Below are 22,766 nucleotides of genomic sequence, written 5' to 3' on the forward strand. Positions count from 1 at the left end.
CACTTAAATTTTTACAATCAACTACAACAATACAATTGTAAACAAATTAATAAACATTAGAATGTTAGAAAAACATACATATATAAACGAATAAGATTGGAACTTACACATATACATAAATAAACTTATTGTTATGAATTACAGTTGAATGCATGTAAATGAATCCAATTGATATGAGATTTCCGCTGCGAACACATTAAAATCTGTTTCTGCTCTTTATGCTTAAGCTGAACTCACCACAAAAATTGGTATTTCTTTTTAAATATCGTTTCTAAAGCAATCCGCCTCAAACTTTTGCATATTAAAAATTTTGTTGGCGATTTTATATAGTCTATTTGCATATTTTGTTATTAAATTAAAGAAATTTTATTTTTCGTAACAATGTTTAGTAAAGAATAATTTAAACACATGTTGAATATTGTTTTCAGTTTAATTTTATTTTGTATTCCAAATATGTAATGGAAGTGTGATTTTATTTGATTGATTGTTGAGAGTATTGTTGTGAAGCGTCATTGTAAAGCGTTATTATCAATGATTATCTAAAAAACTTCTTATATTCATATTATAATTAATTTTGTATTCAAAGTTAAGTTAAAATATATCCAAAAATGTTTAACATATAACATACATATATTAATTTTTTAATGTACAGTGTAAGATATATTTTTACATTGCAATGTCTATATTCTAATACATGTATTATATATTTTAATTATACATGCGTAAAACCACCAATAATGGTGATACCAACTCGTCGTTATCAAAGACCAACTGCCGATTGACACCTCCAAAAAGGACTTCACAAGCACGTCCCAACAGGCTTCAACGACAACAACAGAACCACCAATCATATTTACTTTACGATTTGTTTCCTTAAACAAATTATAATACAAATAATCGTTAAATATTGACTAATACTTAAGTTCATAATTGCTCTTCTAACCATGGGAATATTTGATTTTCTGTTTTCTTAAAAAAAAAATTTAGAAACCAATGAAAACTTTTTCAAATTTATTTTTGTATTTAACTAATGAAAATATATAAACAAAAATCGTCGTTAAATTCAATTTATGTACTATATATGAAATTATATTATAAATAAATTTTTAAAGTGTGATGCATAAAATTACTTAACAATTTGTGTAACATGTCAAATACATCTTTGAAAATTTTATTTTCGAAACATATATAATTAATAGATTTTCTACTATATGTATAACATATATAAAAAAAATAATTTAAAACTGGATATAGTAAAAAAAATGTTGTGTATATATATTGAGAAGCTATTCATACTTTAAAATTCAATATAATGTTATTTTTTATGAAAAATAAGTATATTTTATATGTAACAAAAGTTCTTAATATTTGCATCATAACCACTTCACAAATACAACCGATATTGCTGGTTGTACCGTATTGCATACTTTGTTTTTGTAGATTGAAATTTCTAACCTAATTTGTGAATAATTTTAGAATATTGTGGTATTTCATCTGCAAATTTTTTTGTATATATTCAATTTAAAAAATTCAAAAATTATTGGAATTATGACTAACAAATGTCAAACTTCTGGTTGCACAAAAGATGCGACTTTGCAGTGCCCAACTTGCCTTAAATTAGGCGTACCAGGTTCATATTTTTGTTCACAGCCCTGTTTTAAAAGCTCTTGGAAAGACCACAAAGCTATACATGCTTTAGCAGGTAATATTATTGTATATTATTTGAAGTATGAAATGAAATTACAATGCCTTATACAGAGGGTATTTTAAAACCAAAACTCGACGATGGAAGTTATAATCCTTGGCCTCAATATCGCTTTACTGGAGAATTGCGTCCGTTTCCTAAGACACCCAAACGTTTTGTGCCTACAAGTATTGAAAAACCTGACTATGCAGATCATCCAGATGGACGTGCTGCTTCAGAAGAAGCAATGCGGGGTAACACATCCATTAAAGTTTTGAATGATGATGAAATCGAAGCAATGCGTGTTGCGGGACGATTAGCTCGAGAATGCTTGGATGAAGGTGCTAAAGCCGTTGACGTAGGAGTCACAACTGATGAGTTGGATAGGTATGCACAAAATTTTAATCACTAGATTGTATTATATATTTATTTGTTTACCAGATTGGTGCATGAAGCTGCGATCGAACGTGATTGTTACCCTTCTCCATTAAACTATTACAACTTTCCGAAATCGTGCTGTACTTCAGTAAATGAAGTTATATGCCATGGTATACCGGACACAAGAGCTTTAAAAGATGGTGACATATGCAATATTGATGTTACCGTATATCATCACGGGTTCCATGGAGATCTTAATGAAACATTTTTTGTAGGAAATGTTTCAGAGAAACATAAGAAATTGGTTAAAGTGACCCATGAATCATTAAGTAAAGCGATTGAATTGGTTAGGTAAGGTCATAAAGCCTTTCTAGTGCAAAATTTTTATCATTTGTTTATAATGAATTTAGACCAGGAGTAAAGTACCGCGAAATTGGTAATGTAATTCAAAAGCATGTGACACCGCATGGCTTCAGTGTAGTAAGAAGTTACTGTGGGCATGGTATTCACCGGTTGTTTCATACTGCTCCTAATGTGCCTCATTACGCAAGTATTTTCACCCGATACAATTTTTTACGACGATTGTAATTATTATTTATTTTAAGAAAATTCTGCTGTTGGTGTAATGAAAGCTGGTCATTGCTTTACTATCGAACCAATGATTTCAGAAGGCGCCGCAAAAAACGAACAGTGGCCTGACGACTGGACTGCAGTTACTAGCGATGGGTTGTATTCAGCACAGTTCGAACAAACATTACTCGTTACGAATAATGGTTGTGAAATATTGACAAGACGCCGTGATAAAGACGGACAGCCATGGTTTATGGATAATATGTAGACACTGCCAACTATATTCGTAACACAAAGATATTCATTGTTTACACTTTAAAACGCTGTTAGAACTGAATATTTTAAATAAAACACGTTTAAGAACTTAAAACAGTTTAACTATATTTGTTTTGTGCATGTTATCCTAATATAAGTGATCTATTTTTCCAAAGGAGCATAATTGAGAAGTTTCTCTATAAGGTCCACGTGACCAAGCAGCATGCGACGACAGCAATATCGCTTCAATCCTAACGCATCAAGAGCATCACTAATAAAATGACATGGTATTAATTTGTTAACAATAAAACGGACGCCTTACCCTTCTGTGTATTCTGCTTGCAAAAGTCCTAAGTAAGACTCCCACTTATTGCCAATAACTTTTCCGCAGGTAAAACAACGAATTGGTATAATCATTTTAGAATCAAAATTATTGCTACGTTCAAACAATGTGCAAATAGTTTTGTTTTGCTTTGAATTAACAATATGTCAATTGAATTGTCAGTGCTGCGTTTCTTGTTTTGACATGTTCGAAACAACCTGTCAGATTTTGACAAAATGTCTTACAACTTTCAACGTTTTCGAAAGTCTGTACACCAAGTATGCGTTTTGCTATACACTTATAAACAAGGTATGCATACTTCGTTTTAAGTTATTTTCTACACCGTTCATAACAACAGCGGAGCAGCAAGCACAGAATGCAAAACAATAATCGAAACTGAAGAAATTGAGGTGATGTTGATAGCAACATATTGTTTAAATTTTTCTATAAATCTATATACATAAAAGAAAGTCGTGTTAGTTAGACCACTTATAACTCAAGAACGACTGGACCGATTTTATTTATCTTTGATTTGTTGGAATCGTCTCCGCTCCGAATAGCAGAATACATTATAAAATATTGGAAAAAACCATTAATTTAGGCAAAAATAATAAATTTGTAAATGCTGTTTCAAACTGTTGACAGTTCGACAGTTTGAGTGATATTAATTCCTTTTTAAATTATTTTTTCAAATATTTCAAATTTCAAATATAATAAATAAATATTTTAATCAATATATGAGGTGAAAGTATCGATTTGTTTGTTTTGTGCAAGTGTTTAATATTAACAATGCCGCGACCCAGAAAGTCTAATCTTTCTCAACAAAGCCGTAATGCAATTAGGCGTCGAACCATTACGCATGCATCCACTGAAGAAGAACGAGAAATCGCACGAGAAAGGAGCCTCATTGGTATGACCCGCCTTCGCGCTTCTCAAACACAAGAGCAAAGAGAGGCAGCCCGTGAAACGGCTCTTTTGGCAATGAGAAATCGTCGAGCTTATCACACAGATCAGCAACGACAAAAAATATCCGACGATCAAGAAGAAATGCCTCAACTATTGATTTGTATCGAGCAGCGTTTCTATACGATTGCGCAAATGATTACACTTCGCATCCTTTCGTTCGCATTGGTCCAACGGACGTTACTTACGAACATTGCGGAGCATTAAAGTTTGCTGGAGAATCGCCAGGATTGTGCTGCCTTAATGGAACAGTGAAATTGCTATTATTGACTCCGCCACTTGAGTCATTGCATTCATTGCTTTGTGGTGAAACACCAGAATCACGACATTTTCTAGCGAACACTCAAAAGTACTATAGCTACTTTCAAATGACTTCATTTGAGGCGGACATTATCGAAGAACATGGATTTAATCAGACGTTCAAGATAATTTATGTTGAAAAGAGCAAATGTTCATTTTCTTTGAGAGATTAAAGATAAAAAATTTGATCAAATGTGAAATATAGGTGAAAAAGTTTTGTTATATTCCTGTATTTGTGTCTAAAATAAATAAGGAATGTTAACATATTAAAAAAATTGGCATTATAAATCTGTAATATTAACTTCGCTTTCGACTCCTCAGATTCAAGGCCAGATTCACTATCGAATTGGATCATTGCAACCTATTGAAGATGCACAACATAAATTCTTTCAAGTATACTTCATGGACAATATGACGGAACAACACAGCAATGAAAATAGCAATTCTTCAAGATCTGCAGCAACTACTTCATGAACATCATGTATTGGTCAAGATGTTCAAGATTACGTTTACCTAAAATTTAATATAACATTCATTGACTGATACGCGGCACGAAGTTCGCGGGGTCACCTAGTATTTCATATTTCTTAGGATAAAATATGATATCTTCTAGATTGTTTTTGTTAATTCAGTTTATTATACTACAGTTGAATTTATTTCTCTTAGCGAGTAGAGAAAGTTCGGAGTCCAAAAAAAATAATGGAAAGATCGGGAAAACAAAAGAAAAAGTATGTGCCAAGAGTGAGAGAAGTTTTTACTTTTTATTACTATTTAATAATTTTTTTCAGCAATCTTTATTCGTCCGACGCTCACCAAAATTCTTAAATAATGAGAAGTCTAAAGATTTCGATATACACAAGTAGATATGAGTACAAACTTAACAAATAAATAAAAAGTTTTGATTATCCGCACATATGTCTGCAGAGCGAAATTTGGTATGCATACTTGAATATACGCAGTGCAATTTGGTAGCACACATACTTGGTTTGCATACATAGTAGTTATGGTAGCATCGTAGTAGTTATTCAAAATTTAAATGCTGATAACGGTGCTTTTCAATTAAATTTAGGGTTTATTTACGTTTTGGAAAATTCTTATTTAATTTACCTCTTCAAACATTAACATTATAACAACCGAATAACAATTACATTAAATCGTGAACATATTATTAACATAAGTTTTTTAAAATAACGTACATCTATGAATTTATCAACGAGGCAAATGGATTATATAAAAACAGATATCTATTGCTTAAAAGGTAATTATTCAAATTCTCAAATATCTTTTAATATTATTAAGATCTGTTTAATGCACTTTCATTAAGTATGTTTAGTGTATAATTCTTCCAAATGTCTTATAATTTTAGTATTGTATGGCATTTTTTGGCGCTCACATTTCAATTAATACCACAAACTGCAATTAATAATGCAGTGTGAACAAGCTGTAATCCGTATATGCATTTTGTATTTCTTCTCATGTTACGTGCTATAGAAATCTACATGGGTTACACAAGAAATATGTATAATTTACTAAGCTATACCAATAAAAATTTTGAAATTGTTTTAAAAATATCTATTATTTTCAAACGTAATTTATTTTATTCATATAAATAACACTTTTAATCTAAGTCATTCTATGCATAATTTAATAATATGACAGTTTAGAAGATACATGAAAATTGGCATTTTCGGTGGCTCGCAAGTAAATTGCTGGTCTATACTGGCCAAAATGTACGCAAGACAACAAGACAATTTTCTCTACCTCGACTAGTTTGGTATATTGGCCAAACACATCAGCCAGTAAAGAAAAAAATGTTACCAACGCAATAAGCGAACTTCATAGGATATTCCAAAGAATGTTGCAATCATGTCATAAATCATATGTAAAAAAAAATTCAAACACAATTCAAATATGTCATAAATTTAAAAATTGGGAAAAAGAAAAATTTCAGTGTTTAGTTTTGAAAATTTCAATATTTTTACCATTCCTTTTAATTCCATATTCCTTTTTTTTCAATTTATATGAATTATTTATTTTTATACAAAATGTAATTTGCTTGATATATGTGCACATATACAAGATTTGCTATATGCCAAAACATAACACTTGACAGACTGCAGCAGTGATGCCAATGTCTCGCGTAGCGAGTATAGTTTTTGCCATACTTGCGAGTCACCGAAAATGCCTAATGTCGTTTCACGTAAGTATTAATTTACATAATACATACTCAAAGGCATACGGGACATATATTCTAAAACCTCTGAAAATGAGTTAATGTGGCAACTATATTCGTAATTTTCTTCTTGTTCAAATTTGACCTTGTAGTTGTCATTTGTAGGTCATACGCAGAGTTTGGGCTATTGGTGGTGGAAGTTTTGGATCGATTTCATTACTAAAATATTCTAAGATACTTCGTAGAGTCCAACAAACTTGTAATATGGCTGGAAAATACAAAATAGTTATGGTACGCCATGGTGAATCAGAATGGAATCAAAAGAATCTCTTTTGTGGTTGGTTCGATGCTAACCTCAGCGACAAAGGTAACAAGGGTACCGATTTCTTATAAGATTGTAGTTTTTATGAATAGATTATTTATAAATAGGCAAGGAAGAAGCTTTAGCCGCTGGTAAAGCAGTCAAAGAGGCTGGTTTAAAGTTTGATATCGCCCACACATCAGTTCTCACCCGTGCACAAGTTACACTTGCTGCCATTTTAAAGGAGTCTTGTCAAGAAGGAATTCCAATATGCAAAACTTGGCGTTTAAACGAGCGTCACTATGGTGGCTTAACAGGTTTAAACAAAGCAGAAACTGCTGCTAAATACGGAGAAGATCAGGTGAAAATATGGCGCCGTAGTTTTGACATTCCACCTCCACCCATGGAGGTTGGACATGCTTATTACGATACTATTGTAAAAGATTCTCGATATGCTGATGGTCCAAAGGGCGATGAATTCCCTATGTTTGAATCTTTAAAACTTACCATTCAGCGTACTTTACCATACTGGAATGATGTCATTATTCCGCAACTTAAAGAGGGAAAACAAATAATTATTGCCGCACATGGTAATAGCTTGCGTGGTATCGTAAAACATTTAGATAGTAAGTTACAACGTTTTAAACAAAAAATTTTTAAATAACAAATTACTTTTAAAATATAGATTTATCCGACGACGCCATTATGGCCCTCAATCTGCCAACTGGTATTCCTTTCGTTTACGAATTGGACGAAAACTTCAAACCAGTGGTTTCGATGAAATTCCTTGGTGATGAAGAAACTGTAAGAAAAGCAATGGAGGCTGTCGCTGCTCAAGGCAAAGCTAAGTAAGCGCACAGAAATTAAAATACATACCTACTTAGCATTGTCGGTGTATGTATGTGCATTTCGAGTAAATACAAAATAATAATTGGACAAGCAATTTGTTTAAGCATGTTTATCATTATTCTGCGGTATCCATTTCACTAGTTATATACCGTAAAGTTGTTAACTTGTGTGTGTAGTAAAATAAATTATAATATAGTTAATAAATTTAATTTATTGAAACTGTTGCTGTTGCTTTACATTTAAAAAAATCTAAAATAATCTCTTGTTTATTTCAAAATGTGATATTAAATTATGTCACGATTTTTATATTCTGCGCTTTATCGATTTAATCAGACTTTGAGTTTAGGTTTTAGAAGACGCAATGTACACCAAGTAAAGATTTCACTATGATAATGTGACTTATTGGATTATTTTTTCTTATATTTTTTACCATCTTTTGCTAACTCCAATCCAAGTATGCATTTCGCTGGTACTTTGTATGTCTCGGTGAGCAGTGTGTACACAAACCGCACTTGATTCCCTTGTATTTGTAATTGCTCTCTTTTTTGATTTGGTAATTTGATGATTGTTGTGCTCGCTGCAGCACCTTGTTTACACAGCTTAATAAATTCTGGCAAAATTATTCCATAGCACTCCAAATTGCTCACAAGCGTCACTTTTTTATTGCCCGATCTTGTCGCTAGGGACATTTGTATTAGTGGTTTATTGGAACTTATATCTTTCAAACTACACATCTGATAGGAATGCTCCATTTTATTTATGATCTCCATACATATCCTATTTAAATTAGCTTCAGTACATTCACAGATTCGTTGTAAAGTGTCATCTAGGCTAAAACTCTTTGTAATTGGGTCTGATACTGTCAAATTTTGTTTGTTCACATATTCGCGGACAATTTTCTTTACTTGTGCAACAGGAATGCCTTCGCCACGTTTGTAGTTTAATTTAGTAAAAAACGGTGCTGTGACATCTGTCACAACATACATTTCTTTTAATTCCGAGTGAAAAAGTGGCTGATTTTGTTCTTCTTGTGTCGAATTGGCAAGCTTTTTGAAATCTGTAACAAAGTTAACCAATTCAGGATGTTCTAAATCGATAAAAGTTATTTTATCTACTCCTTTGGTTTCCTCTCGAACCACTATAAAACCTTGGTCGATCATTTCATTTAAGAAATTTGACAGTTTTTTGTATTTAGTTTTCTTGATGTCTATATTTTGTTCAGCTTCTGGTACAACATAAAGTCGGAAAAAGTTACTGGTAAGTAATGGTAGTTGTAGAGTTTTTCCATGATTTTTTAATGCAGCTAAAAATGCATTTTTAAGTATTTGTTCCGCTGTTAACAGAGTTGACTTTTCATCGTCGGTATTATTTGCATCTACTTCAGAATTATTGCACTCTAGTTTCAAATTCATTATTTGTGATACATTCATATTAGAATTCTGTGTATTTGAATCACTTTCTGTTTCCACATTCATTTCTTTTGAGCTTTGTTCTTGCGGTTTCTCCTTTCTTTTAGTATTTGCTCCTAGTTCCGGAAAATCGTCATTTGTTAAATCCGAAGGTTTCAGATTGGGAATCTGCTGTGTTAGAGATGGTTCGTGACCCCAAAGTTTATCTCCAAAGATATGCAACATTTTTACAGCTGAGCCTAAGCGGAATCATAAAATTTAAGTGAGTGCAAATCAATAAATATGTTAATTTACCTTGCCCTCCACACATATAAAGGTCGTCACTGGAACGTGTTAAAAAACCAATACCTACAGCGGCCTTATTTGAGGTTAAGTTAACAGCTACTAATTGCCCTTTCTTGTAACGGCCATACATATTCATACCTACTCCTTGTTTTATTACACCTGGCAACATGAGATCAGCTCCATTAGACAGTTTTGGTAATACTTGTGGAAATGTTGTGAAATAAGGCAATAAATCAGGAACTAACCACACCGCGTACAGAGTTGGTGCCAAAACATTGTCTTCCGTTTCGAAAAACATGGGTAATTTATTAACACAGTAAACATTTGTTTGAAAATCATTATATGTAATCAATTTAAGTATGCTTATGCAGGATTTCTGAGGTATTAGGATTTGAAACTTTTCATCGGATAAATTTGAAAAGGACTTCTCAAGACGTTGCTTAATTAATTTTACATCTGATCCTTTTAGCGGTGCATTACTTTTTAATTTATACGGTTTTAAAAACATCTTGCAATTTTTATAACTTTCAATATAAAGAGTACAATTCGTTAATGCCGCCCAATTTCATCATATTTATTAAGTTGGCACTTATTTACGTTTTGTGTGTATTTCACGTATCAGCTGACGTGCTCTTGACAAAGGGTTGCAGAGCAAATAAAATAGATTTTTACTATACTACTTTTTCACATATTGTTGTTAAAATTTGAATTGTGTATGAAGATATATTCAAATTTCATTTTCTGATGTTAAAAAATAAGTAAAATTATAAAGTTGAGTTTTATCACTAAAACGATATATTTAAGTACGTGGCTTACAACTTAAAAAAATGTTAAACTAAATTTTTTTTATATGTAACTAAGTAAATAAATAAAGTATATTGATGTGTAAAGACAAAGTAAAGAATAAAGTATTTGAAAAAAACATTTTTCATACTTAACTATATATATTTATAAAACTATAACATGTAATTATTACGGCAAACAGTATATTAGATTCAAGATACAACTTCTCTATGGCTGCATAAAAATATTAGAATTGTTTGCCCTCACCATCGACTACCTTATATTAATTTAATATTGGATTATATTATTTTCCTTGCTGAAGTTGTACTGGATTGATGTGCTTAATATTGATATGTGAATTAGTATAAAACTTTTTCCAAAACTTAAAAATTATTTAATTGATTAGAAAGTATTAATATTTAAAATAAAGAATTCTTGATTAACATTAGCGGCACGGATTAATGATGTTATCTTTGATATTTTAGCTAGTCTTTATTAGCTTCATTCTTCAGCCATTGTACGATGGTGTTGTAATTTCGGTTCATCCAATCTACATTAATATGCACCTGTTCAACTATTTGCTTTATTGATCGACCATTGTCTTTCAGATCGTTTCTAACAAACGACTCCAATTCATTCAATAAAAATTTGGAGTTCATTCGTTTAGTTGCAAATTTAAGAATTGTGTTCAAGTTGGATATAGAAGTTCCCAAGCTGTAATAAAAGTTATTATATTATTATAAATTGTTATGATTTTAAAATGAAACTTACTAAGCTTTGATTTCTTGCCAATTATTGCGTATAAAATCGAATGCAATTTGCTGACCAACGACATTGTTTGACACGGCTACAAATACCCTGTAAACGTCTTGTTTTCGTATTTTGTCTCCTGTTAGAGAATGCCGTAGATACCTAAAAAGAATCCATGGCTCCTTTGAACATCCTAAAGCAATTAGCAAAAGCTCTTTTTCCGTGGAAACAGAAGTTTTTAAATAGCGTTCAAAAGCAAAATCCCATTCGGTTTCAGTTCCATATTGAATAGCTGAACAGTAAACAATACCCCGTAAATTGGGAGATATGCTGAAATATAGAAAAATATTATTGATTAATTTTGCTTTGCTACATTTGAATTTAATAAAAAAGATTTTACTTACGGATTATTTACATCCGGATTCGGTTCCTGTAACCAATTTTGAAATAAACGACTACTGTCTGATATACAGCCCCGATGTCCTAAGTGGCATGCCATATTTAAGATTTCAATACGTTTAAAGGTTCTTAGCATATCGTGCTCATTATTCACATTGTCATCGAAGCCCACGTCCTGGTACACAGTGTCTATTAGTTTTAGTAAGTAATTCTGTATATAAAAGGGATCTTCATATTAATAAATTAAATGCGTATATCAATCATACCTTAAGTAAATCATAATCACCCTGATTAACAAACATTGTATCAATAAAATTAAATGCAGTGATTGCGGCCTTCCATGGCACATGCTCTGTTTCGTGAATCAAATATCGAGATAGATTCAGAGCAATTGCATATGATAAATATCCACCACGTGCTAAATTCATAGCGTCATCTATGAGTTGAGCTCTATTGGGGGCAGATATTTCGGCATAATGTGTCTGTTTCATTAAATGATTTGTAATAGCACGCCAGTTTTCTAAATCATAGTTGGCACGATAGTAACCAGTCTGCTGTATGTTGAATATAAACCATTCAGCAGTTGAAAGATTTCGATTCTCTATTTCATATGTTTTTGTACGTGGCACCCATGTCACAGGACGTGTACTCTCAAAATTCAATTCTGTCGAGGTTGTGAAAGATATTGGAATCCACCAGAGTGGTTCAGTAATATTTGAGTTATTACTTTTCGTTTTGTTGACAAAAACAAATCTTTGTTGTTCTAAGCGAACAACGTTTGTATTTGGATGTCGAGATATTTGTAATACGGGGTAGCCCATTTGCAAGGTCCATGTATCCATAATTTCTTTGACAGTAGTATTTTTATCTAAAAGATTATGTTTAGTTGCTTCCATTGTTAGAAAATGCCAAAGATCATTCTGTTCTGCGGAACTGTAGGCGCTGAAAAAATATTTTATTTTAATGAAACAATTCTTTTTTTTTCGTATATGTTGCATACTGTGTACAGTGGGTGAGATAAATGTATTAAAGCATATGTTTTCTATTACAAATTAACTCACATTTTCTTTAGGTAGTTGCTTAAACCCTGACGAAAGACCTTTGTTGTAAGGAAATGATTCATCATACGTATAATTGTGGAGCCTTTCGCATATGAAATTCGATCAAATATCTCATTTATTTCATCTGGATTACATACTTCTATAGATATTTTGTGTGACGTAGACAAAGCATCCAATTGAAATACATTTTGAAGCTCATTAACTACAAATTGATCAAGCGTTTTCCATTCAGGTTCGATTGCATCTACAGTTAAATATTCCATATAACTGGCGAAACCTTCGTTTAACCAAATATCGGACCACCATCGAGGAGTGACTAAGTTCCCAAACCATTGATGTGCTAATTCGTGCCCAATCACAGCAGCAATGCGTTGTTTATTGGTTGTTGCTGATATTCCTTCTTCAAAAAGCATTGTTGTTTCTCTGTAAAAAAAATATGTGTACATATATAGTAATATATCTAGATTTACTCAAATCTAATTTACCTATAGGTTATTAAGCCCCAATTTTCCATTGCACCTGCTTGAAAATCTGGCAATGCTATCATATCCATTTTTGGAAGCGGAAAATCAATATCAAAAAACTGTTCCAAAAACTTTAATATTTTCGGTCCAACCTTCAGAGCATAACGGGCTGAGTTTATTGCATTCGTACGCGCCCATACAGAAAAATTTCCATCCGAAAGAACGCTAAAGTCTGTTATAGCATAGGCAACCAAATATGTGGACATTGGTAGTGACTCAGCAAAGTGATCCCAAACATAATTAGGCAAACTCTCGCTAAATAATAGGCATTTTCAATATTTTTTTAATCAATGTACTTTAATTACTTACTGTGGTTTTGTAACTACAATAGGCATATTTGAAATAGTTGACATTGTTACAGGTCTGGCAATATTTAGAGTGAAGTTCGCTTTGAGTGCCGGTTCATCAAAACAAGGGAAAGCTCTTCTTGCATCAGTGGCCTGGAATTGTGTAGATGCTAACCATCTTTAAAGAATTAAAATCAAAGAAAAAATTGTAAACGTAACCTATCTAAATGCATATTTTACTATACCTGGTTTGGTTCCCAACTTTATAGGAACTGCGATAAAAGCCTTGTAGGTAGTCTTTGAGAAGCCCATTAAACTTAATATTGATTTCATATTCGGTGTCTCGTTTTAGTTTGTCATATAATTCAATAACGAAAAACTGTTTAGCCTCGATTAGATATTGTTTTCTTATACGCAACTGAGCTTCCGGTGCAGGTGATTGGATGTCTTTTATCTTAGCACGTCGCACCTCAACTCCACTCTTTGAAATATTTAATTCTGCTGCGTGCATAGTTATGTTGTAGCAATCAGCGGTTTCAACTAGGAAACTAATTTTCACTTCACCTTCGAAAGTAAAATTTTCATTATGCAGATAAGGCGTTAATGAGATATTGTAGCGAAGCGGCTTAATAGAACGTGGAAGGCGTACGTCTTTTTCGTAATGAGGTGTCTCATCCAAAGTATCGATGCTGTTATTTTGGCCAGATTTCGAAGGGTGCGTTAGGCGCACTGGTGAACACACAATATTTTCATCTGATAAAGAGCTTAGTTCGTTACAAGTAGCGAAGTTGTAGATAATGAAGCTGACAGCAACTAATGAACATATAAAAAACGCACCTAGCAGAACTACTGTGTTGAGTGAAAGTGTTAATCGCCGCTTGTGTGTTCTACTGCCCGCAATTTGACCAGTACCTGCTGGTGCTGTTGTAGTAGCTATAGCATTCCTATGATTATCCATCGTAAGATTCTCACAAATGTGAGAGTCCTTAAGTACCATATTCTCAAATTTATTTTAAAAGATCTATTTCAATATTGTACGTATTGTGCGCATATTTCCAGTTTTTTTAAATATTTATTTAAATATCTGAAAACATCAAAAATAATAGTATAATCGTACAATTATTATTTTGTTTTTTAAGAAATTATTTTTATTTAATAGATTATAATCAGTTATTTAAGTAAAATAACTATAACAGACTTCTTAGTTTAATGCCCTTCGTCATAAAAAATGGCAGACTATTTAACTGTTTTTTTGTTTTGTTTGGTTTCGTTATTTCTCATTTTAATATAGATTTTTTAATTTCAACAGATCTGATTGAATAATGATTTCAAATTACAAGGCAGTGGCGTATCGAAGAGGGATTAGAGATAGATCATTTCTTTAACAGTATCATCGCTAGATATTCCAGATATTTTATAACATGAAATATAATTTTTAATGAAGTTTAAGTGGAAGTGGCCATGTGGTAACAAACATGTATATAGTTTGATTTTATAAATACTTAACATAAACGTTGTGAAACTTTAATATTTTTTTTTTTTTTTGAACAGTCAACTTCTTTAATATATACTTAGCATTCTTTTTGGTTTTAATGAATATAATATCATTTTCTAATTGTAACGTTACTATTATCAATTGGTCTATTACTAAATTGAGAAGTATGACTTTTGTATCGAAGAAATCGACATGATGTGAAGATAAATACTCAGAAGCACAATTTAAGGAAGTCGAATTTTAACGAAGCCCATAGAATACTAACAGCAACGATTATAATCAACCTATTCAATTATAAGTTCAAAAAAATATTCCGATCCTGTTAACCGAATACTGAATTTAAGATATAAAATTATCTTTTAAAGCGTTAATAGAGACGGAATACACTGCTGAGAGTAGAAATTTGCTAGCTACCTATAAGTGCTAACTACTTATTTATACACAATAAAAGAATATAAATACCATATAATTATAAAATAATTTTATGCAATTTATTCATGCATATAAATTTGTCTCACTTATCATCAAAGCGGTCAGAGAATTGGATTTCAAGCATAATTTACATGCCATCAACGATATACTAAAGTTCTGCATATATTCTTGTTTGTTCAGAAACATAAAGATGCTATATATAGAACTCTTTCAACATTTTTATACAAATGATAAAAATATTTTTCAACTTATAATCCCATTATTATGAAATTCAAAACTTCATTGAAAGTATTATTTAATTGCTTAGTTCTCAGCCTTGATAATTCAGAATCAATTAACATTTATTAGGAGCACCAAGATAAAAACCATAAAAACAGACTATAAATGAATTGTTCCGCATCTCTTTACTCGCGTGACATGGTTGCATCATTAAACCATCAAAAAATCACAAGATTTTTCGTGCAATGTTTATTCAAGGATGTCACTAAAAGGGATCTCGGCTTTTTCTATTGGCACACATCTCAAATGTGATGAAATCTAATACATGAAGTCCAGTGCAAGTAATGGACACGAATGTTTCATTGAATACATGGCCAGCACACATATGTACAAGTGTATAAAACAATTTTCCTAAACATATAAAGTATGTAGATATCATAAACATTTTATTACTATGAGACCGCACCGCAATATTTCTGTTGGTATTGCGAAATGTAATCCGAAACGTGTGCCATCCGCTTTAATGCAATTTCAGCAAATTGCATTAAATTTAATTCTGATGTCCCATGAGTGGCGAACGAGCAAGTGCGAGGAAGCAACTGAGTCGCTACAATGTGACAGTGTTAAAGTAATTACTTGCGAATACATCACTAAGCAACTCTTTAAACACACGCTTCTTAAAGAGATTTGAATTATTCTTATATGTCCTTTAAGTTCCTAACAATAATGCAAACATAACGATGAGCAGAGTATGGGGTATGTACAAATGGTGCTAATAGTGATATACTTCCGTTTAAAATGTAATCCAATACCAATCAGGCAATTTTTTTGCTACTTCAATGCGAACGAATGCAAAGAGGGTTATTATCAATGAATTGATATTAAATCTCAGTTTCTTCGATTTTATTGCCCTAATGGGCAATGGGGATGAAGTTTGTGCTACCCTACTTCACGTGTTAATACCTTTTTAAGTTTATACCAAACAAAATACTTTAATAACCATAAACCGCAATTTAATAACATAATGTGAATTAGGTTTCATTTGATAGTTTGGGAAAGTTATTATCTACTTGAGATATTGAGTATCAATTTTGTTCATTTTTATAAATTCTATAGTCGTCTTCCTGTGCCATGCATCCGGAAAATGCATCCGGTTTCTCTGATCGCACGTAATATGCATTGACAATTAATTCATGTTTTTATTATTACTACAGGAGTCCACTAATAATATATATCTTAGAGTATATCTTAGTGTTGGAATAAAGCTTAACATATAAAGGTTCTATTTGGTAAAAAAATCTATTTCATTTACTAAAGTAATTAAGTTAAATATTAAAAATTTTAAATAAAACGCTAACTAACTGCTCTAAAAATATGGAATACAAAACTACGAGAAGAAAACGTAGTAAAAACAAAACAAGAGACTATACATCTGTAATGATAATAATAAATTTTTAATTAATTCTTAAAATAACAAAATCGGCTTATAAATTTAATTGAAGTAACAAAATAAACTCCTTCAATTAATTCAAACATGCAGTCAGTACTCAACTTAGCAATCGGTGTACACATATAGGTATAAACAAAAGCCAAACTGCTAGGTAACTACATTAAATAAACACAACAAAATACATTTGAAAAATACCAGCTAATAGTATTAAAAAACTGGAACAATATTATGTATCATAAGTGCCAGTTAACATTATTAAAAAACAGAAAAATAATTTCAGAAATAATGTCTGCCTAAAATCTCTATACTATATAAACATTTTCAATGCTAAAAATGAAAACCTATTCTTTATCATTACGGATATTTGTAGTTACGGAACTCGTTACTCGAAAAATTTTTAAGTATTATAAAATTAAAAAAGCATGAGAATACATAAAAGTTTACTAAATACTAATATATCAATACCTCTATGGTTTACTATATTTCAAAGCATATACATACTATTAATAGGAGTCTTAAATTAGTTAATTTCAGTAATTTCTTGATTCTTGTAAGACGTCAACATTTTAAAGTCTAAATGGACATTATTGTACTAGAACTATAAGTATACTATCGCCCAGAAGAATACACTATGCGTATTTTGGCAGTAAATAGCATCTTCACACCAAACATTATAATTATCTAATTATTGCGATTATTTAAGATTTTAATTTATGCAAAAATACGAAAATAAAATTAGTGAATATAAACAAAATTTTAAGTTATGAACATTTCTTATTTTTAAATGTAATTAAAAATACATATATTACAGTCAAAGAACAATAGAGCGAGTGAAATACTGTTTACTTCTGATTTAGTTCTTATTTTGGGAATCTGGAAATGCACAGCGAATGAAGCTAATTTAAAAACAAACAAAATACTGCTTATTTACAAATCCATATTTTATTTTGGAAAAATAAAAAAATAAATATATTTACACACTTTTAATTTGAACTCTTTGATGTTCTTAAACAAGAACACTAAAACATTAGATCTACACCATTTAGCTATAGATCAGTTCAATATATTTTATATTAAGAATTCATTAATTTTTAATTTGACTTTGCCATGGTAAATCTGCTTCACATGAACAGTTGTGTTTTAAAACAATTATTTATTATTCGCTTATATACTCTTATTAGCATTAAAACTATCTATACGAAGATTTTCTACAGATATTTCAAATAATTGTGCTTCGATTTTTTAGTGCTTTTAGCTGGCATTTTAGTTGTTTCTTGTTTTTTTTTCTTTTCTGCTTTTACTGCTCAGAGCTAACACTTTGTCTTTTGATTATCTTAAAGCATACATTATAGCTAAGTGAAGTACTGACTGCACGTTTGAGTGAAATGAAGGCGGTTACTTCGTATTTAAAACGAATTTAATTTAGTAGGGAAATTTATATCTAGTATAGCATTTTGAATGTAAGACTTATTACGTTTTTTAAAAGAAATTAAGTAATTTGGAACTTTTCAGCACGATATTGAGAGAAATTATACACAGATAGCACCCATATCTTATTACTTAAATGAATTGTTTATTCATGTGAAGACCTATTGCTTGGAGTTATGGCAAAATTATTTGTGCTGGAAATTATGGGAAAATGCGAGTATTTATAAATATGTTAAAAACTTATATATTTACTATACTTATTTGAGATAATATTATTGTCTTATAACTGGTAATGGTGAACGTGATAAAGATTTGTGAAGGGTGGTTGATGCTTAATGCTAAAATATTGTAAACTCAACTATGAGACGTCTAGCTCGTTATGCTGAAGCAAAATGTTTTGCGGATTAAATTTTTTAAGAATATCACAGTGTATTAAACATTTAGAAAGTGTCATCCGCGATGATGATCCAAACAAATATTATTAACCATAATGGTTATAGTTAAAATCTTGAAGAGATAAGGTACATTGTATACTATTTTAAATTTTATGCTATTATGTGTTTAGCATTGATGAACAACGGAAAATAACAAATATATAGATTTGTGTGAATACTGAAATTATTAAACTCCTATTTTTTACATACAATATATAAAATAATAATCAGTATAAAACTAGCGTCATATCTTTCAATTGAACCTGGCATTTGCTGTTAATTAAGGTATGTGAGTACTCTCACCCATAACATTAGGTCAATAGTGCACATAAAAATTGAAATTAGAGTCAAAACGTAGATTGCAAATGCTCTAACTAGTTCGAACCTATGAAAGCAAGATTTAACCAAAATACTGAAATTATATTCGGTTTTGTTTATCTGACCAAAAATCGGACGATCGAATAATTAAGTCATGAAAATTGTTTGAGCTACGATTTATATATTATCATTCTATATTATTAGTAATCACTCGTCATGAACACAAATACATATAATTTGCTCAAAGTAATTGATACGTTTAGCATATGTAGAAATTCTTCTGATATAGACATAATTTGAGAATAAAGAATTGTACACATTGTATGGCAGGCAGGGAAGCAGGCGAGCAGCGTGTTTACTGTGTTTATTCGCATGCATGTGATAATTGAATTTTGGTGAGCGTTGGACAAGACCGTCTAAGCGGTATTAGTGCTAGGGGCCACAGCAGAGCACATGGAGATGAGCAAATACTAAGTACAAAGCAACTTACTTACCCACATCTCATTTTGAACATTGAACGCACCATGAATGAGGGCAGTCATTTATGCGTTCTATAAGCTTAGGAAGAAAAAATATTCGCACTTCGATTTAATTTTTTTAATTGAGAATAATTATTTGTTTGAACATTCACCAGATGGTACTTGAAATGCGATGGACTCTTCGACTGGAAAACAGCAGTTTCAAGTGTAGTAATATAATATACAATATTATACATTTATAAATTAAGCAATTAATAAAACATTTATAAAATTAATTACCTTTAGAAATAAAAAAATGGGGGATTAATGGGGTCGAGGCAGAATATGGGATTGCAATAGAGATGAAATTTATAATAATTAAATACATATATTGCGATTGAGGCCAGAATTAACACTCCCATATCCACTTAAATTAAATATTTTATTACGATAAGTACTAACTCATGTTAATGAGTACAATTAAGGGTTTGATTCAATTTTTTCATAAATGAGCCCCAAATTAAGCAGAATATATTGAAGTAGTAACCATACATATTCATAACGTCTTGTTTATCAATAATTGCTTAGTAGTCCATTTATCACAGAGTCTACTTCTCTATAGAGAAATAGATCTATTATTCTGGAAAGAGTATTGCACCGATACTTCTGTTCACCTTTATAAAGTCTTAATTACGTTGTTATAAAATATATATTTTCTTTTAATTTATTCAAGAAAAATGCAAAATAAAATAAAATATAAATTTTTTTATCAAGAGAACTTCGAAATCAAAGTGAACAAAATAAAAACACAAACCTTAATTTCAACTGAAAGCGCGTCAAAATGCCACCGGTAAATATGTTCTTAAGCAATACTAGTTTCTACTATATTGCTATTGTACTATATTATATTAAATTTTAATAAAATTATATTTTAATAAAATTTATGTTAAATATTTATACACTTCTTGAACCTTTCGTCGGTTAAAAAATACAAAATAAAGCCCTATTTGCACACTACAAAATATCGGAAACCGTTACACTTAAAACAGTTATTACAGTTACAAAAGCAAATAAATACTTAAGGCACCAATAACATATAATTTTTATTTATTTTTTAGTTAACATTAGCAGTTCATAAACAACGCAATTGCGAAAATTATTTATTAAATGTTTAAAATATTCTATCGAAATTGTTTAATTCCTTTGTATTTATATTTGTCTTTATCGTAATGTTTTTAAAAATAATTTTAAATATAAAAATTTCAGTTCAAATTTATTCGAAACAACAACAGCGCACAACGGAGCGTCCAAACACGACCAAACCGCACAGTAGATGAAATCAAACTGGAATTTCGTTGATGAACGTCAAAAAAATGTAGTCTCCTTTTCATTTAGTAGTAGAATATTGTAGTAGTGCGTTGCGCCTATTTTGCTTACAAACGGCTTTATCTGCTTCTTTTCTTGCTTCTTTTGCTTCTTTTCTTGCCCAATTCAAAATATACAGTCCTTACATCAGTCCTTCTTATCGGTTTATAATAATAAACATAATTGCTACTGCACATTGCAGTAGCATTTATTCCCAAATATATGTTAATAGTCGTGCTCTTCTTTAACATATGCACATCAAAAGTTTGTTTATTTCTTATCTGACGTAGGTGTTTGAATAATGAAAACACACCAATTATGACGTAAAGATTTGCCGAATTGCAATTTGCATAGCGTGTTAACGACCTCTTCGCAATTGAGTATGGAATAAATGCGTGGGTGGAACAAGTCATAATTATTGTATAAGTCATAATATAAACAATAAATTACAAAAAGCTATCTTAATAATTATTTATATATTAAGATATTATAAATCATATACGAGTGTAATATTATGTTATATGCATTCATTTAACAATATACATTAATTGTATATAATTTATTTTTATTTCTTGAAGTGTATGTATGAAATATTCTCAAACATTTACTAAATATATTTCATATTTTATATTTAACGTTTGTCCATTGTTGTATAAAATATCTGAGTATAGCCAAGCAAAATTTGATAGACGAACCCGGCTCTCAGATCTGGAGATCTGTAGTTAACTGCTTGAACTAAGGCGTAATCTGCTTACCAGCACGGTTTTAATGCTGACGGTTCACTGCATAATAGGAAGGCATATTATGAAACTGGGTCTAAGCCATAATGACTTTTGTCAAGATTATGGCTCTACGGTTATTGGAACAATTATAAAATTTATTAACATTTCGAAGTATTTAAATGGTAAAAAAATAATAATTGTAACTGATATTATTGTAATTTTGTGATTATTTATATATAAGGGTAAAGAAAATTATGTAAAAACCTTTATAAAAAATATTATAAATATATTGTATTCCAAAAAATTATTAATAATAATTTTAATAAATAAAACTCTTTTAATAAAAAAAAAAAAAGAATTGTCATATGTTATTATATTCTATTATTAATTATTATTATTTATTATTATTATTATTATTTATTATTATTATTATTATTATTATTATTTATTATTATTATTATTTATTGATTTAAAAATTCATACAGCACTTACCAAAAATTTTGAAATCTTACTTAAAATCTAAATTGACAATAACATATTTGTGTGGTGCATTTTATTAACATTATTACTCATATAAATTCATAAATAATTAATCTCCTGTAACTTAAAACACTTTTCATAAATTTGCACAGGTTATAAATAGTGCTGCCGTTTAACAAGACTTTAGCTTCTTCTTCGGACAGAAGTGTTTTATCAAAAAAATCCATCTGTGTTCTCTGAAAATTGGACATACACCAATAATATGACATATATTTTCTATTTTATGATGATTACACAAAGAACAATCACGGTCAGATTAAATTCTGTGCCGTTCAGTCTTTTTAAACTGAACCGCTTCTATATATAATCTACAATAAATTATATTAGTTTATACAATATTAGTATTATATTACTTTATACAATATTACAATATTAGTTTATATTAAATAGCTGTAGATATGATAAATTGATATATATGTAAAATACTGATAACAGTCAAATCTTGGACTTTGTGTGGATTTACTTTCTACTTTTTAGATTTTTACTTTTTAGCTACTGAAACTATTAATTTTATATATGTTTGTGAAGATACCAAACATTCTCGGGAATCCCATAGCAAATCTGCCATTATTAAAAAGAAGATAAAGGAGACTTATCTTAACATTATCCTTA

At 30.4% G+C, this 22,766-nt stretch overlaps 5 protein-coding genes across 5 annotated transcripts; 2 read left to right on the forward strand and 3 right to left on the reverse strand.

Annotated features, from left to right (window-relative positions):
* The first annotated feature begins 1,325 nt into the window (after positions 1–1,325).
* Positions 1,326–3,002, forward strand: LOC119681949 (methionine aminopeptidase 1). The gene is made up of 5 exons (XM_038095263.1): positions 1,326–1,702; positions 1,759–2,071; positions 2,126–2,413; positions 2,473–2,612; positions 2,668–3,002. The coding sequence occupies exons 1-5, from the start codon at positions 1,549–1,551 to the stop codon at positions 2,898–2,900; spliced, it is 1,128 nt and encodes a 375-aa protein (XP_037951191.1). The 5' UTR covers positions 1,326–1,548; the 3' UTR covers positions 2,901–3,002.
* On the reverse strand, positions 2,993–3,384 carry LOC119681950 (DNA-directed RNA polymerases I, II, and III subunit RPABC5). Its single transcript, XM_038095264.1, has 2 exons — positions 3,210–3,384; positions 2,993–3,158 (listed from the first exon to the last, which is right to left on the reverse strand). Exons 1-2 carry the CDS (start codon positions 3,302–3,304, stop codon positions 3,050–3,052), a joined length of 204 nt encoding a protein of 67 aa, XP_037951192.1. The 5' UTR covers positions 3,305–3,384; the 3' UTR covers positions 2,993–3,049.
* Positions 3,385–6,569: 3,185 nt separating this feature from the next.
* On the forward strand, positions 6,570–8,014 carry LOC119685433 (phosphoglycerate mutase 2-like). The gene is made up of 4 exons (XM_038099707.1): positions 6,570–6,672; positions 6,811–7,012; positions 7,075–7,572; positions 7,632–8,014. Exons 1-4 carry the CDS (start codon positions 6,598–6,600, stop codon positions 7,796–7,798), a joined length of 942 nt encoding a protein of 313 aa, XP_037955635.1. The 5' UTR covers positions 6,570–6,597; the 3' UTR covers positions 7,799–8,014.
* Positions 8,015–8,036: 22 nt separating this feature from the next.
* Positions 8,037–10,192, reverse strand: LOC119685431 (eukaryotic translation initiation factor 2D). Its single transcript, XM_038099706.1, has 2 exons — positions 9,499–10,192; positions 8,037–9,443 (listed from the first exon to the last, which is right to left on the reverse strand). Exons 1-2 carry the CDS (start codon positions 9,995–9,997, stop codon positions 8,203–8,205), a joined length of 1,740 nt encoding a protein of 579 aa, XP_037955634.1. The 5' UTR covers positions 9,998–10,192; the 3' UTR covers positions 8,037–8,202.
* Positions 10,193–10,316: 124 nt separating this feature from the next.
* LOC119685434 (aminopeptidase N) lies at positions 10,317–21,297 on the reverse strand. Its single transcript, XM_038099708.1, has 9 exons — positions 20,342–21,297; positions 13,539–14,377; positions 13,316–13,471; positions 12,968–13,261; positions 12,483–12,905; positions 11,688–12,363; positions 11,427–11,632; positions 11,044–11,352; positions 10,317–10,986 (listed from the first exon to the last, which is right to left on the reverse strand). Exons 2-9 carry the CDS (start codon positions 14,288–14,290, stop codon positions 10,758–10,760), a joined length of 3,045 nt encoding a protein of 1,014 aa, XP_037955636.1. The 5' UTR covers positions 14,291–14,377; positions 20,342–21,297; the 3' UTR covers positions 10,317–10,757.
* Positions 21,298–22,766: the final 1,469 nt, after the last annotated feature.

The sequence above is a fragment of the Teleopsis dalmanni genome, chromosome 2 (genome assembly GCF_002237135.1).
Source record: "Teleopsis dalmanni isolate 2A chromosome 2, ASM223713v2, whole genome shotgun sequence".
Lineage (NCBI taxonomy): Eukaryota > Metazoa > Arthropoda > Insecta > Diptera > Diopsidae > Teleopsis > Teleopsis dalmanni.

Bases quoted from the DNA above. Each gene is read 5' to 3' on its own strand.
- LOC119685431 (XM_038099706.1), bottom strand. From the start codon at position 9,997: ATGTTTTTAAAACCGTATAAATTAAAAAGTAATGCACCGCTAAAAGGA. The intron at 9,444-9,498 runs GTAAATTAACAT...GATTCCGCTTAG, and splicing joins TTATATGTGTGGAGGGCAAG to GCTCAGCTGTAAAAATGTTG.
- LOC119685434 (XM_038099708.1), bottom strand. From the start codon at position 14,290: ATGGTACTTAAGGACTCTCACATTTGTGAGAATCTTACGATGGATAAT. The intron at 13,262-13,315 runs GTAAGTAATTAA...CCTATTATTTAG, and splicing joins ATTGTAGTTACAAAACCACA to CGAGAGTTTGCCTAATTATG. The intron at 10,987-11,043 runs GTAAGTTTCATT...CTTTTATTACAG, and splicing joins TGGCAAGAAATCAAAGCTTA to CTTGGGAACTTCTATATCCA.
- LOC119681950 (XM_038095264.1), bottom strand. From the start codon at position 3,304: ATGATTATACCAATTCGTTGTTTTACCTGCGGAAAAGTTATTGGCAAT. The intron at 3,159-3,209 runs GTAAGGCGTCCG...TCATTTTATTAG, and splicing joins CAAGCAGAATACACAGAAGG to TGATGCTCTTGATGCGTTAG.
- LOC119685433 (XM_038099707.1), top strand. From the start codon at position 6,598: ATGCCAATGTCTCGCGTAGCGAGTATAGTTTTTGCCATACTTGCGAGT. The intron at 7,013-7,074 runs GTAACAAGGGTA...ATTTATAAATAG, and splicing joins TGCTAACCTCAGCGACAAAG to GCAAGGAAGAAGCTTTAGCC. The intron at 7,573-7,631 runs GTAAGTTACAAC...TTTAAAATATAG, and splicing joins TATCGTAAAACATTTAGATA to ATTTATCCGACGACGCCATT.
- LOC119681949 (XM_038095263.1), top strand. From the start codon at position 1,549: ATGACTAACAAATGTCAAACTTCTGGTTGCACAAAAGATGCGACTTTG. The intron at 1,703-1,758 runs GTAATATTATTG...TGCCTTATACAG, and splicing joins AGCTATACATGCTTTAGCAG to AGGGTATTTTAAAACCAAAA. The intron at 2,072-2,125 runs GTATGCACAAAA...TTTGTTTACCAG, and splicing joins ACAACTGATGAGTTGGATAG to ATTGGTGCATGAAGCTGCGA.